The sequence below is a fragment of the Patiria miniata genome, unplaced genomic scaffold (genome assembly GCF_015706575.1).
Source record: "Patiria miniata isolate m_02_andy unplaced genomic scaffold, ASM1570657v1 HiC_scaffold_15, whole genome shotgun sequence".
NCBI lineage: Eukaryota > Metazoa > Echinodermata > Asteroidea > Valvatida > Asterinidae > Patiria > Patiria miniata.
Window position 1 is genome coordinate 3,241,466 of NW_024037053.1, and position 14,542 is coordinate 3,256,007.

Genomic DNA, 14,542 nt, shown 5'->3' on the forward strand with positions numbered 1-14,542 from the left:
TCGAAGGCGCATGAACGCGTAAAGAGACAGTCGCACGACGCTCGCACGTTAATTATAAACAGAATGGGTGTTCGCATAACATCGTGTAAAATCGCGTCAGCGATTTTATCCTGAATGACCCTTGACCTGGACTACTTGAATACGAGATACTTCAACTAACTTGTGCATCGTAAATTGAAGTCACTCACCAAAAAGGCTCAGGCCCTCCTTAGCTCCACTTCCGGCCGACTTGTAGGCCGAGGGATGTCTCTCCTTCTGGAAGATCTGCAGAGCGCTGTACGTATTCTCATCCACTGAGACAATGTGCTCCCTGCAGTTATCAAAGACAAGGAGAGTTTGGAAAGAATGTCACGCTTTGGATGGTACACTTTGATAAAAAAGAACACTTCTATTTTCTGTCTTCGTTTTTTTGGTTGGCCCCAGAGAACCAGCGTGGTCTCCTCTCTGTATCAACCACACTGACTGATTGACTAACACCCTCTGACCGTCACTGGTGACCTGGGCAGTGCTATTGTATAGGATTACCCTGCAATGCCAATAAATGGGTTCAATCTGGCTCACTATATAGACCAGATGCATGAACAGACTTGCAGTGGATAGCCATTTGTAATCAATTGTACACAACTTGGTGTGCTGTAGGACCACCCTTACTGGGCTTGCTTTGTTTTGTGACGCCTATATCTGAATTTCATAGAAACTCGCCAACATTTCATTTATTACATGTAATTCTGAAGTAAAATCAAGCAACGGAATCGTAACTCTTACTGTAAGATACTGAAATGATCAAACCTTGTTTCTTACAATGAAAACATCCTGATTGAGAGCACCGGTACACGCACATTATAGCCCTCCAGCTCCACTCCAACTCGCCTCTTCTCCAGGTACTTCAGTAAGCCGCCGACGGCACGCACCTGAATGAGAACAATATCCCTTTAAAACCAGTTTACACTCAGCGCGAAAGCGAATACTAACATGAATCTGTGATGTCATGGCCAGGGATGTAGTCGCGTCCATCGCAGGTCCCTGCAAGTCCATCACAAGTCCTCTAGTCCCAATTCAACTCACAAGCTACTCAAATGAGCTTTGACAAAGGCATTCCTTTGTTACTGTTCATCCACTGTTTCTTGCAACTGGACTTGTGATGGACTTGCAACGGACCTGAATACATCCCTGGTCCCGGCAAGATTTTTTGCAGCAATTTTGCAAACATCGAATACATTTTCATCTCTGGCAAATTTTTGCACCGGTTTCCTGACATTGCACTCATTTTCATTCGTCACATTTGCATTGGTGTGAAGTATCAACTGGCTTTGACTCTGTTACAGTTATTCACCACTGCATTCTCTAGCTGTAGTAAATTGTAGCAAATTATTGTGGTGGTGAAATGCTGTCATTACAAATCTGACACAGTACCGAATGAAGTAGGATGTGGGGCATGCAACTAATCCTAAACCTCCCCAATTCTTCAAAATCCAGGATGAGGCTCGCTGGATTTTACAAGACTGAGGACAATTCTTACTACTTTATATGGTCGTAGACTACACAAAACCCTTTATACAATCTAGAAATTCAAAAAACAATCCTGTTGTCTTACTGCACGACATCTTTCAAAATCTACAGGAGGAAAAATAGCAATTCTCTCACATCCATACCACTCATTGTTCCCACAGCAAATTCTAGGAAGTATTCATCCAGTTTCTATCCACGCACTGCCTCACTCCGGAACTCCTTTGTTTTCCAATTGATTATGATCAGTCCAAGTTCTAGCGTAATGTAAGTACTCATCTTTCTCCTAGAAATAATCTATCTCTTTGTTAGATTTCCTTTCCATCCCTTCTTTGTGTAGCCCTCACCTCGAGCTGAACTTAAACAGGGCCTTGCGATGAGCAACTCTCATTACAAAAAGTTGCTAATACAATAAGTGGTTAGTAACAATGAGCTCTTTAACTGTAACGACTGACAGACCAGACGGTATCGCCCTAATCAGAAGCACGTACTACGAGTTACTCAATATTAGTTATGACAAGCTTCGATTTCTTATGATTAATATTGAGGAAGTGGTCTCTATGACATACACACCTTACAAATGTTATGGGTGGGGAATAAAAAATGAGAAAGATAAAGGCAGGAAGCGGGGGGTATATCTCTCGGAGGAATACCGCGCCTCGGATTTTACATCGAGAAACACGTGCGGCGGTCGCGAGCACGACTTGTGGCGCGCCATTCGATACCCCCTGCGGTCGTTCGGTTGAGGCTGCTGGATCGGTTTAAACTGCAAAGTTATCACAAGACGAGGCTCGGTTGTCCAAACTACTAGCATTTGATACCAACGTGCGGCTCAGTTATCCAAACGCTGACGTATTATATTCCGACGAGGAGTAAATGGTAAATGTCAGATGCTTTTAAAGACGCTCTGCAAAATACTTCGTTGATTTTTGTCTTTTGTTCCCGATCATGACTGAGATTTGGGTTATCGTGTTCATTGATGACAGCAGTAAAGTTGGGTTACAAAACTTGTGAAGGTATGTTAGATAATATGGACTGAAACTGCAACTTTGATTAGGGAGTCGGGATTAGGTAAAGTCTTGGCTTGAAACAGGGCCCATGTCAAGCCCAATCACAAACATACAGTCCAGGTTTGAGACTCAAGAGGACACATATGATTTTCTGCAGTTACAGCCTTAGACAAAACTCAACCACAACTGAAAGCGCCAACAGAAACAACTTGCAACTGGCTCTATTAAATGCGATTTTATTCTTTCATGGATGAATTTGCTGAAAAGCAATATTCTTCTTTGTCCCAGCTTCAGTGAAGTGGTCCCAATACTGCATAACTTTCTTCGTAATTGCTTTGGTCTCTTACGTGTACATTGTGTACCCCCGGTATGCATACACGCCTAGCAAAGGATGAGACATCTGTGACGCTCAAACAAATCACAAATGCTCGTAATCTCTTCTAATTTTAAAGCATGTTATCAAATCTGGGCCTCATCAAAGGCATTGCAAGTTCCACGCGAATCAACAGCACTAAAAATCCCAATGAAAAATCCCTGGTCTAGCTGAGTGAATGCACTCTCCAGGAAACTGGGTCTAAGGTCCTACTGATTTTGCTTGTTTCTTCTGCGCCTCCCCCCTCTCTCTCGTGGACCAATCCTCATCCAGTATTTCAAGCCTCCCAACCACCACAGCTCGCCGAGTGTCGGCATACTAATTTACCCGCTAATCTTTGGGGACGCTTGTAGGTCCATAGCGTGCCAGGGCTGGCGTCCGCGCACCCTCCCCGACCCATCCAAGCTCCGTGGCGCTCCTTCGCGTTGACTTTGGAAAGCCTGCTCCAAATTTCCAACTTCCTCTCGGCCGAGTGCGGCAGTCGTCCCAACTGGCTAGTATCTCTAGTTTTTTTTTTTTTTAATTTCTTGGCTTGGCAGATGGCGAATTGTAATGACTGGACTGGTATGAGTAATGCCAGGTGTGGTGTGGGAGAGCTGAGCCAGGGAGAAGCCTTTCGCAACACTCTCTCTGGTTTTTGGTCGCAAAGTTTGGGCTGACTCATCCATCGCCTCGCAAAATGAGTGTCACGTCGTGATTGATGATCCAGCAGGGGTATACCCACCCCCCCTCCCCCCTCCTTGTTCCCTAGATGCCGACTCAAATTGATTTCTGCTTCTGTGCTTATTGCACCCAGGTGTAGAAACAATAAAGACGGAGTGGCTGACAGTTATGTTCGACTGACGTGTGTTTTATTTCACTGTCTTGCTTGACACACAAAGCTTATCAATGGTTGCTCAACTTTGACAGCTCACTTTAAAACACAATTATAAAGGTGTTTGTCTCTCACAGATGTAGTTGGATAAGCACTGCATACTCAGTGCTGTTCCAGAGCTATGGACTAATCCGGCGAAGAAAATTGGAAGCTATTTTTGATGTGGCACCACGTCCGCGTGCGTTCTTAAAGACAAGGCGCGCGCATTTTGGTAACCTATTGGTCGAAGGAGGCCAGAGTGCGTACGTATTACAGGAGCACAACTCGTGCAAGCCTGGTGCCACCTCAGAAAATGGCTGTCACCGGATTGGTCTAAATATTAAGAGAAACCAGAACACACACAGGGTGTCCTACCCTGTGTTTTTTTTTTTCTCGAAAGTATTCACAAAGCGCCATACTTACGTGTAGGTCCGCAATACTTTTTTATACATAAATTGAAGAGTCATTTGCTTTTTTTATTTACTTTAATTGCCATTTTGCCAACCAAATTTCTGTACAGAAAAAGGCTACAAATTTTATCGTTCAAACCAGATGACAAAAGCCGTCACTCTTCTAAAAGTACATGTACGCTAAAACAAAAAAAAGCGAGACAGAAAAAATACTGACACTTTGTTGGACCGACTTTATTTTACGGTGTGATTTGTTTCAGCTGCTAGTCATGACAATTCCTAGAAACTGAATAAAAGCTCGGGGTCTGACCAAAGCCCCTTGGGCAGCTGCCACTGCTCAGGATCCAAGGCCGCGCTTCCATTGTGGTTTTCAGTGAGATATATTTTTTTTCGTCGTCCGAAGGAGGCCTTAACTGCAAATAAATAGTTAAATTGTTCAGTCGTGGAGAATCAAAGTGGGGACATATCAGGAGGGGCTGTTCATTGATGTCTGCATTTTACTTTTCCCCTTTTTATTTGGGATGGCATGTGGGGTGGGGGTGGGGCGGTGGAAGTGGGGATGGGGAAGTGGGGGTGTGTTAGGGGTGGGGAAGGTAGGGGTCGGGGGAGGTGGGGGTGGGCTGGTTGCACCCATGCCCCACCATTTTTATTGCCAAACAATGCATTAAGTGTATGAAACTCTCTGAGGAATATGAAGGCACATGACTTTGTACCGGTACATGTACCTACCAGTATTTATTGCCAAAGACGTGGAGGAAGGGGGACATGTACGTGTTGGGCCTTGGCCCCTGGATTGGAGCTACGATCATAGCAAAAGCCAGACCATTTCAGATGGGAGGAGTGTGATCGATTATTGCCTGACCAATCATGGGCTGTCATGGGTGGCCAGAAAAGGCTCCCAATCACCGAAAGCTGGCGATTCGAACAGCGCGCCCGGGGCAGACATCGTGCAACATCAGGGGGCGCTGTTCAAGATACTGCAACGAGGGCTAGTTTGGCCGCAACAATTTTGCTGACTGAGAATTACAAATTGGGAGTCGTCACCAAAGGGTCCCCCAGCGACACCCCTGTCGACGATGAACATGCCCTCCAAAACAGCTGCACGACCTACCCCTCTACAACAGTCAACTCCTCCTAAACATGACAAGCCGCTCGCCTGTACCAACAATCCATACAAAAGCCAGCGATTTTTTCTTCTTTTTCTGAGCAACGAAGGGGGACTGGTTTCAATCACAGACCACAGCTGAAGGGGGGGGGGGAGGGGAGGGGAGAGAGGGGGAATCCTACAACAAGTAAGAACAGGTGGAGAAATTTGTTCCCCAAGTCAGCAGATCTGGGGAAAAAAAATATCGGCAGCGGCTCGGTGCCAAGGGGGAAGCGCCGAGCAGGGCCGTCGGGATTTAAACAAACTTAATGATGACTCAGGGTATTCCTTTATTGTAACCATATCGTAAATCAAGACGAATGACATTGTAGACTCAAAAATGGCCTTTTGATTTCTCTTATTTCATTTCTTCTGGGCTATGTTTTTAAAGCGCTAAACTTCTGTCGCTCAGAAGCCTAAGAGAATCGAAGAAATGTTCGCTTGTTTTAGACTGTGCCTCCACGATTTCCCTTAATGTATTGCCGTTGCTTATTCAAACTGCATTACTAAAAGCCTCTCTGAGTGATCCTCGTTTGCTATTTGTCGGGTTTGCAACATTGGTAATGTTGCTTGCATCTTCGGGAGTGGTCCCTGGCAACATGGCATATACAGGTTTATGGCTTCTGGCTAGCACCCCTTGAACAAGACACTGTCGAAAAATGGAGAGCCGCCAACATAGGCCTGGATAGCTCAGTTGGTAGAACACCGGAACGGTTCCGGAGGTCGCAGGTTCAAACCCCGCTCCAGTCAATTTCTTTGTTCGACATTAACATAATTATAATCCACCAAGCCACTTTCCCTATGTGACATCTTTGAAAAATTTTATTAAAATTATTTAACAAACACTGACTATATTTCATCTCAGAGTGTTAAAATAAGCCGACAGCTTTACAAAAAAGTTGAAACTCATTCAGATACGGGAACGTTGATTGAATGCCTTCATTAGCCATGTTGGAGGTCTGTTTTGTTATGTTAATTCATTAACAATGAATGAAGCAGGCATGCAACTGGGAAGTCACAAAAAACAGAGGACATTCTAATCTTTCCCAGACTTTGTACAGTGTTTTTCTATTTTCAATGGCACAACATGGGAAATGAAAAAAAAGAGGAAATCAGCTGATCTGAGGAAAAGTTGCATGCCTGATGAAGAGGTTTACTCATTCGTATCCTGGTGAACAAAAGCACTCACACCTCCAAGAGGCGGCAGTAGTGCAAACCATCTATTGTTTACAGGATGTCATCGTGTTCCCGCGTCGTATTTGATTCCCTTTTCTGATGACCCTATGCATCCCAGACTTTGCCGGGTTCTGTGGGCCCGGAGTTCGTCTGGAACAAACGCTCCTCAGAGACGATCTCTTAGAGAGAAGGTCAACTTATGAATGACTCTTCAAAGAACAATGCTACTCAGCAGCTCTGCACAGTGCATCGTTAATTGCCTGTGACAGGACACAGATCATTCATGTTCAATTGTTTTGAAAACCGTGGGGGGGGGGGGGGGGGGGGGTAAACAAAAGGGGAGGGGTCGAGGGAACATATACCAAGAGTGCGCAGACACATGGCTTGATTATTTCAGAATTTAACAAGTTTCTTTTTTTACCCCAAATGGTAAATTTCCTTCTCAAACAACCAACCAACCCCGTTGTGTAATTTACACAAATCGTGCTGACTCACGGCGTACAACTTTTTTTGGACTTCAGACCTGAGTCAACCAGGAGTGTTATCTGTAAAATGACTCAAAACTTGGGTTTGCGTCATGATTTTTTAAAGTGATTTCGGCTTTGCAACAAGTGCAGTTAGCACCTTGAGAACTGAATGATAAGCGGCTAAATGTCACACACTAAGAAGAAAGGAATGAAAGTAAAACAAAAGTGGCTTCGGAGGAATTTCAAGAAATCAAATTTTAAGGAAATTCCATGGAGCAAAAGGGTTTATGAACAAAACAATCTATACTTGTGTACGACCCTTCTCCAGTGATCCTCTATACAGGCACAAACAATATTAATTAGAAGGCCCAACATGCCCTAACTTTAACCAAAACATGGCTACCTTTTCTCTGTGTCCAGAGCATTTCCTAAGCAACTTGTTTTGTTTCCAAACACTCTCATTCCACTCAATTAAACAAAGTACATACACTTGTTTCTTTTTTGAAAGCACTAGACCTCAACTGTCTAAATGTACTTCCAACTTTCTTTACAAACCGAAGGATGAATATGCTGGCTGTCCGCAGCCAAAATCAGGACCTCATTTCTGGCCGCTTATGGCCACTTACAAAATAAACTCCAGGTTCAGGAATGGGTGAAGTCCAACAATCGGACAGTGACTAAAGACATGATTAGTCGGCAGAAAAGTCGGAGCCCATTGTACGCTACGCTTCCCTCTCCCCCCCCCCCCCCCTAAGACACTAAAGAAAATAGGGATGCCGAGGGTACATGAAAACCAGATGAAATAATTTCCAGTTTCCCCGCCGTTTGATTGGATATCAATCAGTTGATTAAGCGAAAGGATGACAGAGAGGCACTAGGGAATCCCCAGGATTAAACCTGACAAGCTTGTATAATGGCATTTCCCGCCTTGGGCTAGGCACGCTCCGCCGCAAGTTTGGAGGGGAGGGGGGGGGGGGGAGTAATTTAAAGTGAAGAGTCACCGACAAAGAGACTTTTCTGCGAGAGTGAGAGGGGAAAGGTACAGGCTTGGCGCTGGACTAAGTGGAACGTGCCAGTGGGCTGACAGGCGGGCACGACGGGATAGGAGGAAGTTATGGCACTGCAGGTTACTTATCCAGTCAAGATCATTTGCTGACACATGCATGGCGTGAGTCATGAATCACTCCCCTTGCTAACCCCCCTCCTCCTCCCCCCCTTCCCCCACCTGTACTCTCAAGGTGTGCCCCCTTCACCCGTTGCGGCCTCCCCTGTAATAGAGGGCAGGGACAAACCTCCCTGCTTGTTAGACAATTTCCCTGTAAAAGTACATCTTGTTTTTTGTAAGAGCACTGGAAAAAATTGAGGACTGGGAAAAAATTTGGCCAGTGCCAAAAGATGGGGGCTTGTGTCTCAACAGAATATGGAAAAAACACTGCAGACGAAAATGGGCCAGTGAAAGCCCCCTTATTAAAACAACAACACAGGAACGTTTGCTCCACCAGAAAGGTTTAGGTTTTGACATTTTCAAATTCTGGAGAACCTGAGGTATTTGAAAATGCCAAAACTTGAAAAAACAGAGTTTGTCAACTTTATATGAAACAGGTATCAAATTGTCATGGGCTAAACGTACATGTAATGCAGCTGGTGTTCATAAGCTGGACACTTTACCACAATCTGTTCCTCTCCTCCCAAGAGTCAACGCACGCAGCGACCGATGGTCATCGAGGGGGTGGGGAGGGAGTGAGGGTCAACCAAAGATGACTAACTGCAAACTAACACCGCAACCAGTGTCATAATGAGGTCCGCCAATGAGAGGTGTCACTGACTGGACCACAGCATAATATTTCTCCGCGTTGCTTCCAACTCTGACACAAACTCTACAAACGAGCTTCCGGGGGGCCTTAAGTAGAACCAGTTGGGCTCTTCTCGGGGATCAGCATCACATGGTACCAGTGGATGAGTCACTCCTTCCCGGTCTTGCAGTGCGAGCGAGGTGATTGCCTTTTTATAAGAAGTCTCTGACCACGAGTGATCTTCAAATAGGTACTGTACTGTGGTCAGCTGCCTGGGCTGTGCTGGTAGACTTTTTTGAATACATGCACTTTATGCCGTTTCCTCTCAGCATTCCCACAGAAATCTTTAAATGAAATTCCATGATTTTCACAAGGACAAAATTAGGGCTTTCCACAACCAATTCCTCTTAGCATCTAAGGATCTTAGGAGCTTATTTACAATACACTGGCCAGTCATCACACTGAGGCAAGGGACGCCACTCCCTTTCAGCCTTCCAGTTTGACACAAGACCACTGAGCACCAGAAAAGCATCACAACGGTGCATTTGAACATGCAACAAGTGTAGAGTGGTAACGCACCATCATGTATGGGTTGTGCAGGATTCTATGACTTTTCCATTACTTTTTTTCTTGGAATATTAACTTTCCATGACTCGTTGTAACATAAATCTGTGACTTTTCACAAGACTTTATGTGATTGCTTTAAAATTCTAGGATTTTGCAGGATTTTTCCATGACTGTGAGATATACTCAATAGCATCATGCGTCTGTTTTAGTCTCTCTCATTGTGATTGCAGAGATCCTTGTCCAAAGTCCATGGCCAAAGCAAGTAAAAACAAGTGAAACAAGCTTCCGTAGGCCAAATTCATCCATCACTAAGAAAGTGCGGCCCAGAGTTGTAATGAGTCGAGTCAAAGACTTGACTGGAGTCCGACTCGAGTCACAATTTTTGGCAACTTGACTCGACTCGAGTCCCAATTGGTGACTGACTCGATTTGACTCACTGCGAGCAAATGACTCGACTCAACTCACTGTGACTGGATGTGACTCGACCTTCTTGACCTAATGGCTCAACTCAAGTCGAGTCACTACCTTAAAATGACTCGATTCGACTGAGTCACAAAATTCAGTGACACGTTACAACTCTGGTGTGGCAACATGAGGGTTGACTATCCCTTATGAGAGGTCCGTTTTGCAAAACTTTTCATGTTGGAAAACATTTAAAAATTGATCAATTCATCACAAATATGCCTTTAATATGGAAACCAGATCCCTGAACCGCAAATGCCCTACTTCAATTCAAACATCTAACTTCAGTCAGTAACTCATGCTACTTTGGAAAGTAGCAAAGTAGACAAAGATGGCCTTTTAAGCACGTTGTGGGATACCTTATGGGAGCACTGATAACAACTTCCAGCATCTTTCCAATTCCGCGAGTAATGCAATTTGCAAGATCTGAAAAAGCCATCCCGAAAAATAAATCGAGTGTGACAAGAGTTTTGGATCTTCCAGTACTGAGGAGACAGGTTGTCACACGTCACTTTGGTAATTGGCTGCGATTGGGATGAAGTTGACAGAGACCGAAACGCGGCTTAGAAATACTGAAGTGATCAGTTATCGGCAACAAGGCTTCCGAAACAGGGAGACGCTACCTGGCTTGGAAATCCTGCCACGTTTATTTTGTCGCCAAAGTTTTACATTTTAAGAGGGAAATATAGGCTTGCTTCACTAACATTCAAAATGTTTAATACAAACCTCCCCCCCCCCCCCCCACCGGCAGCCCCCTGCCCCCACAGAGCACATTCAGTTTTGTACATGGCTCTGAATATCAAGGCCGGCACTGTATCCGTCATGATTTGGCCCGGCGTCCTGGGTCATAATGTCAGTGATGTACTTGCCGTTTTCTGACTCTACTTGGTACGGTGGCCCACAACTGTCACGGCAAAAGCAAAAGCGCCACGGCAAGCGCAAAAGCGCCGCGGCAAGCGCAACAGCGCCGCGGCAGGCGCAACAGCGCCACGGCAAGCGCAAAAGCGCCACGGCAAAAGAAAAAGTGCCACGGCAAAACAAAAAGCGCCGCGGCAAAAGAAAAAGCGCCACGGCAAAAGAAAAAGCGCCGCGGCAAAAGAAAAAGCGCCACGGCAAAAGAAAAAGCGCCGCGGCAAAAGAAAAAGCGCCACGGCAAAACAAAAAGCGCCGCGGCAAAAGAAAAAGCGCCACGGCAAAACAAAAAGCGCCGCGGCAAAAGAAAAAGCGCCACGGCAAAACAAAAAGCGCCGCGGCAAGCGCAAAAGCGCCGCGGCAAGCGCAAAAGCGCCACGGCAAGCGCAAAAGCGCCACGGCAAGCGCAAAAGCGCCACGGCGAAAGCAAAAGCGCAACGGGTTTATTGGGAAGGGGCATAATCATACATGCCGCTACTACATCAAAAAATAAAATGGGAAGGAGAATGGCCGCCACCAGGAATTCTTATTAAGCACAGAATTTAATTCTTTGAGAAGTGATTTTATGGCTGAGAAAATAGCAAGGCCAAGGAAAACCGGTCAGGAAATAAATCGTCGATATTAATTTGTTGTAGGATAATTATTATTCCAAGAGAGTTGCTGCCGTGAATCAGAGTTTATAAAGGAGTGGGACTCACTATCAGCACCATCAGGGCCGTTCCTCATTTCTTTACATTTCGTGGGATGCAAACAATTAGGGAGGACGGGAGGCTCTGTGAGCTGATGCATTTTTTTGAAGAGTTTTTTTTCCTTCCGACTAGCATGCAGAGAAGAGTTCCGTTAATTTGAGACTTAGTTCACCCATGGGCGTCGCGAGGGGGGCAAGGGGGCGCTCCCCCCCCCCCCCCCCCCCCGGGGGAAGGGGGAAAAAAAGAGAAAAAAAGCAAAGAAAAAGAGGCGCGAAGTCATAGTGGTGTAAATTGAATGATTTGGGGGGGGGGGGCAAAATGTCCCTGCCCCCGTCTAAAACTGAGAAATCGAGAATTTGTTCAGAAATACAAGAATTTTTTGGGAAAAATATGTTTTGCCCCCTCTAGAAAAAATCCTGGCGACGCCCATGAGTTCACCGGTGTGTATACCAGTGTAGGCACACAATTGAGCTGCCCAGAGTTTGGATATAGAATAAGAAAGAAAGAAATTAACTCGGAACCTAGAACTCATTGGCCCACCCACCCCCGGCTCAAGAAACCAACAAGCCGAACAAGACCTCATGATGCTTAGCGATAGCGATGATGAGTTGCCCTGTGGACAGTCTTCCACATCATCGCAGAATCAGCCTGCAGGGCAGAAAGAGGGCTTGTTTCCGGCATCAAATAGTTCCATATTCACTCGAAACAAAGCAAACGGCTCTTTTCAGAGCCACCAAATATTCATAGAAGAGCTTAGAACTGTGCATCTCAACGATAACACTTCTCCTTTGTTTAGTGTCTCTCCCTTACCCCCCCCTTTTTTTAAGTTAATTTATTTATTTCTTATTCTATATCCAAAGTCTTCGCCTGTGTTACGTTCCTTACATGAAATCCACGACCTAACCTCCTCTGTCGAAAGCGTTGCAACTGTCTAATAGAACGATCCATTTCTCGATTTGTGAGTTATCTTCAACTCAGTCGTGTTTATTGGGAAGGGGCGTAATCATACATGCCACCACTACATCTAAAATTAAATGGAAAGGAGTATGGCCGCCACCATGAATTGAGAAGTGATTTTATGACTGAGAAAATAGCAAGGAAAACCGGTCAGTGCAAGCAACGTTCAGCGAAGAGTTTTGAAATTCCCGCTCTCTGGGAATTTCTAACCTAATGGGCCCGCGGGCGAGTTACGTGTTGACAAGCCACCCACTGCCGCAGCCCTGCAGGAGAGCCTTAATCGACTTCCTAGATGTGTATGATATACTGAAAAAAAAAATTAACTCATACACTCTGGGCAGCTCACTTGCGTGCCTACACTGGTATACACCTGTGAAAAAAGGCTCAAATTAACGGAACTCTTCTCTGCATGCTAGTCGGAAGGGAAAAAAATGTCTTCAAAAATGCATCAGCTCACAGAGCATCAGCTCACTCTTCGCTGAACGTTGCTTGCACTGACCGGTTTTTCTTGCTATTTTCTCAGTCATAAAATCACTTCTCAATTCATGGTGGCGGCCATTCTCCTTCCCATTTTATTTTTTGATGTAGTAGCGGCATGTATGATTACACCCCTTCCCAATAAACCCGTGGCGCTTTGCTTTCGCCGTGGCGCTTTTGCGCTTGCCGTGGCGCTTTTGCGCTTGCCGTGGCGCTTTTGCGCTTGCCGCGGCGCTTTTTGTTTTGCCGTGGCGCTTTTGCGCTTGCCGCGGCGCTTTTTGTTTTGCCGTGGCGCTTTTTCTTTTGCCGCGGCGCTTTTTGTTTTGCCGTGGCGCTTTTTCTTTTGCCGTGGCGCTTTTGCGCTTGCCGTGGCGCTGTTGCGCTTGCCGCGGCGCTGTTGCGCTTGCCGCGGCGCTTTTGCGCTTGCCGCGGCGCTTTTGCTTTTGCCGTGACAGTTGTGGGCCACCGTAACTTGGACCATCTCTGCCAAGCAGAAAAACAGCTGAATGAGAAAAACCTGGGTCTATGAACGTCCAATTAATGGCCTGAATGTTGTCTTAACAAGGCAACATCCTGTTCATATCATCACTGTGGCACATGAAGTGTGACTCATTAATTCCCTGATTCAAAGCCCCCCCCCCCATTCTACCACAATATCTCCCTTGCAGCTCGTCAGAGATTAAGTTTCTCTACGCGTTTCTGTTTAGGAGTGCTAGATGCCCAAATCGAGCACCTAAGGCACTAGTCTGACACTGCACAATTTACAGGGCCAAGACCTTAGACCATGAGTTCAGCTGACAAGCTCAACTCATGAGATCAGCCCATGAGCTTAGCCCATGACCTCAAGCCAAGACCTGCAGCCCACGAGTAAAACCCATGAGCTCAGCTCACGAGCTGAGCTCACGAATGAGCTCAGCCCAAGACCACAGCCCACAGCTTTGCCCATAATATCAGCGAATGAGCTCAGCTGATATGAGGTCTGCCAATGAGCTGAGCCCATGAGCTTGGCTCAAGAGCTCTGCCAATGGGGTCATCCCACAAGCTAAGTCCATGAGCTCACAACCTCAGCCCACAACCTCAGCCCACAACCTCAGCCAAAAACCACAGCCAACAACCACAGGCCACAGCCACTACAACAGCCCACAACCTCAGCCCACAACCACAGGCCACAGCCACAACAACAAACCACAACCTCAGCCCACAACCACAGGCCACAGCCACAACAAACCACAACCTCAGCCCACAACCACAGCCCACAACCACAGGCCACAGCCACAACAACAAACCACAACCTCAGCCCACAACCACAGGCCACAGCCACAACAACCCACAACAACAACCCACAACCTCAGCCCACAACCACAGGCCACAGCCACAACAACAACCCACAACAACAACCCACAACCTCAGCCCACAACCACAGGCCACAGCCACAACAGCACACAACCTCAGCCAACAACCACAGCCCACAACCTCAGCCCACAACCTCAGCCCACAACCTCAGCCCACAACCTTAGCCCACAACCTCAGCCCACCTCAGCCCACAACCTCAGCCCACAACCTCAGCCCACAACCTCAGCCCACAACCTCAGCCCACAACCACAGCCCACAACCTTAGCCCACAACCTCAGCCCACAACCACAGCCCACAACCTTAGCCCACAACCTCAGCCCACAACCTCAGCCCACAACCACAGCCCACAACCTCAGCCCACAACCTCAGCCCACAACCACGGCCCACAACCTC

General features: G+C 46.4%; 1 protein-coding gene across 2 annotated transcripts in view; it reads right to left on the reverse strand.

Moving 5' to 3' along the window:
• LOC119722442 (mutS protein homolog 5-like) overlaps positions 1 to 14,542 on the reverse strand; it is a 70,860-nt gene that overhangs the window by 13,773 nt on the left and 42,545 nt on the right. For both annotated transcript variants that reach the window (XM_038192563.1, XM_038192564.1), the window contains exons 6-7: positions 802 to 911; positions 189 to 310 (exon numbers count right to left, since the gene is read on the reverse strand). In XM_038192563.1, coding sequence (XP_038048491.1) covers positions 189 to 310; positions 802 to 911 — 232 coding nt within the window. The remainder of the gene's footprint in view (positions 1 to 188; positions 311 to 801; positions 912 to 14,542) is intronic.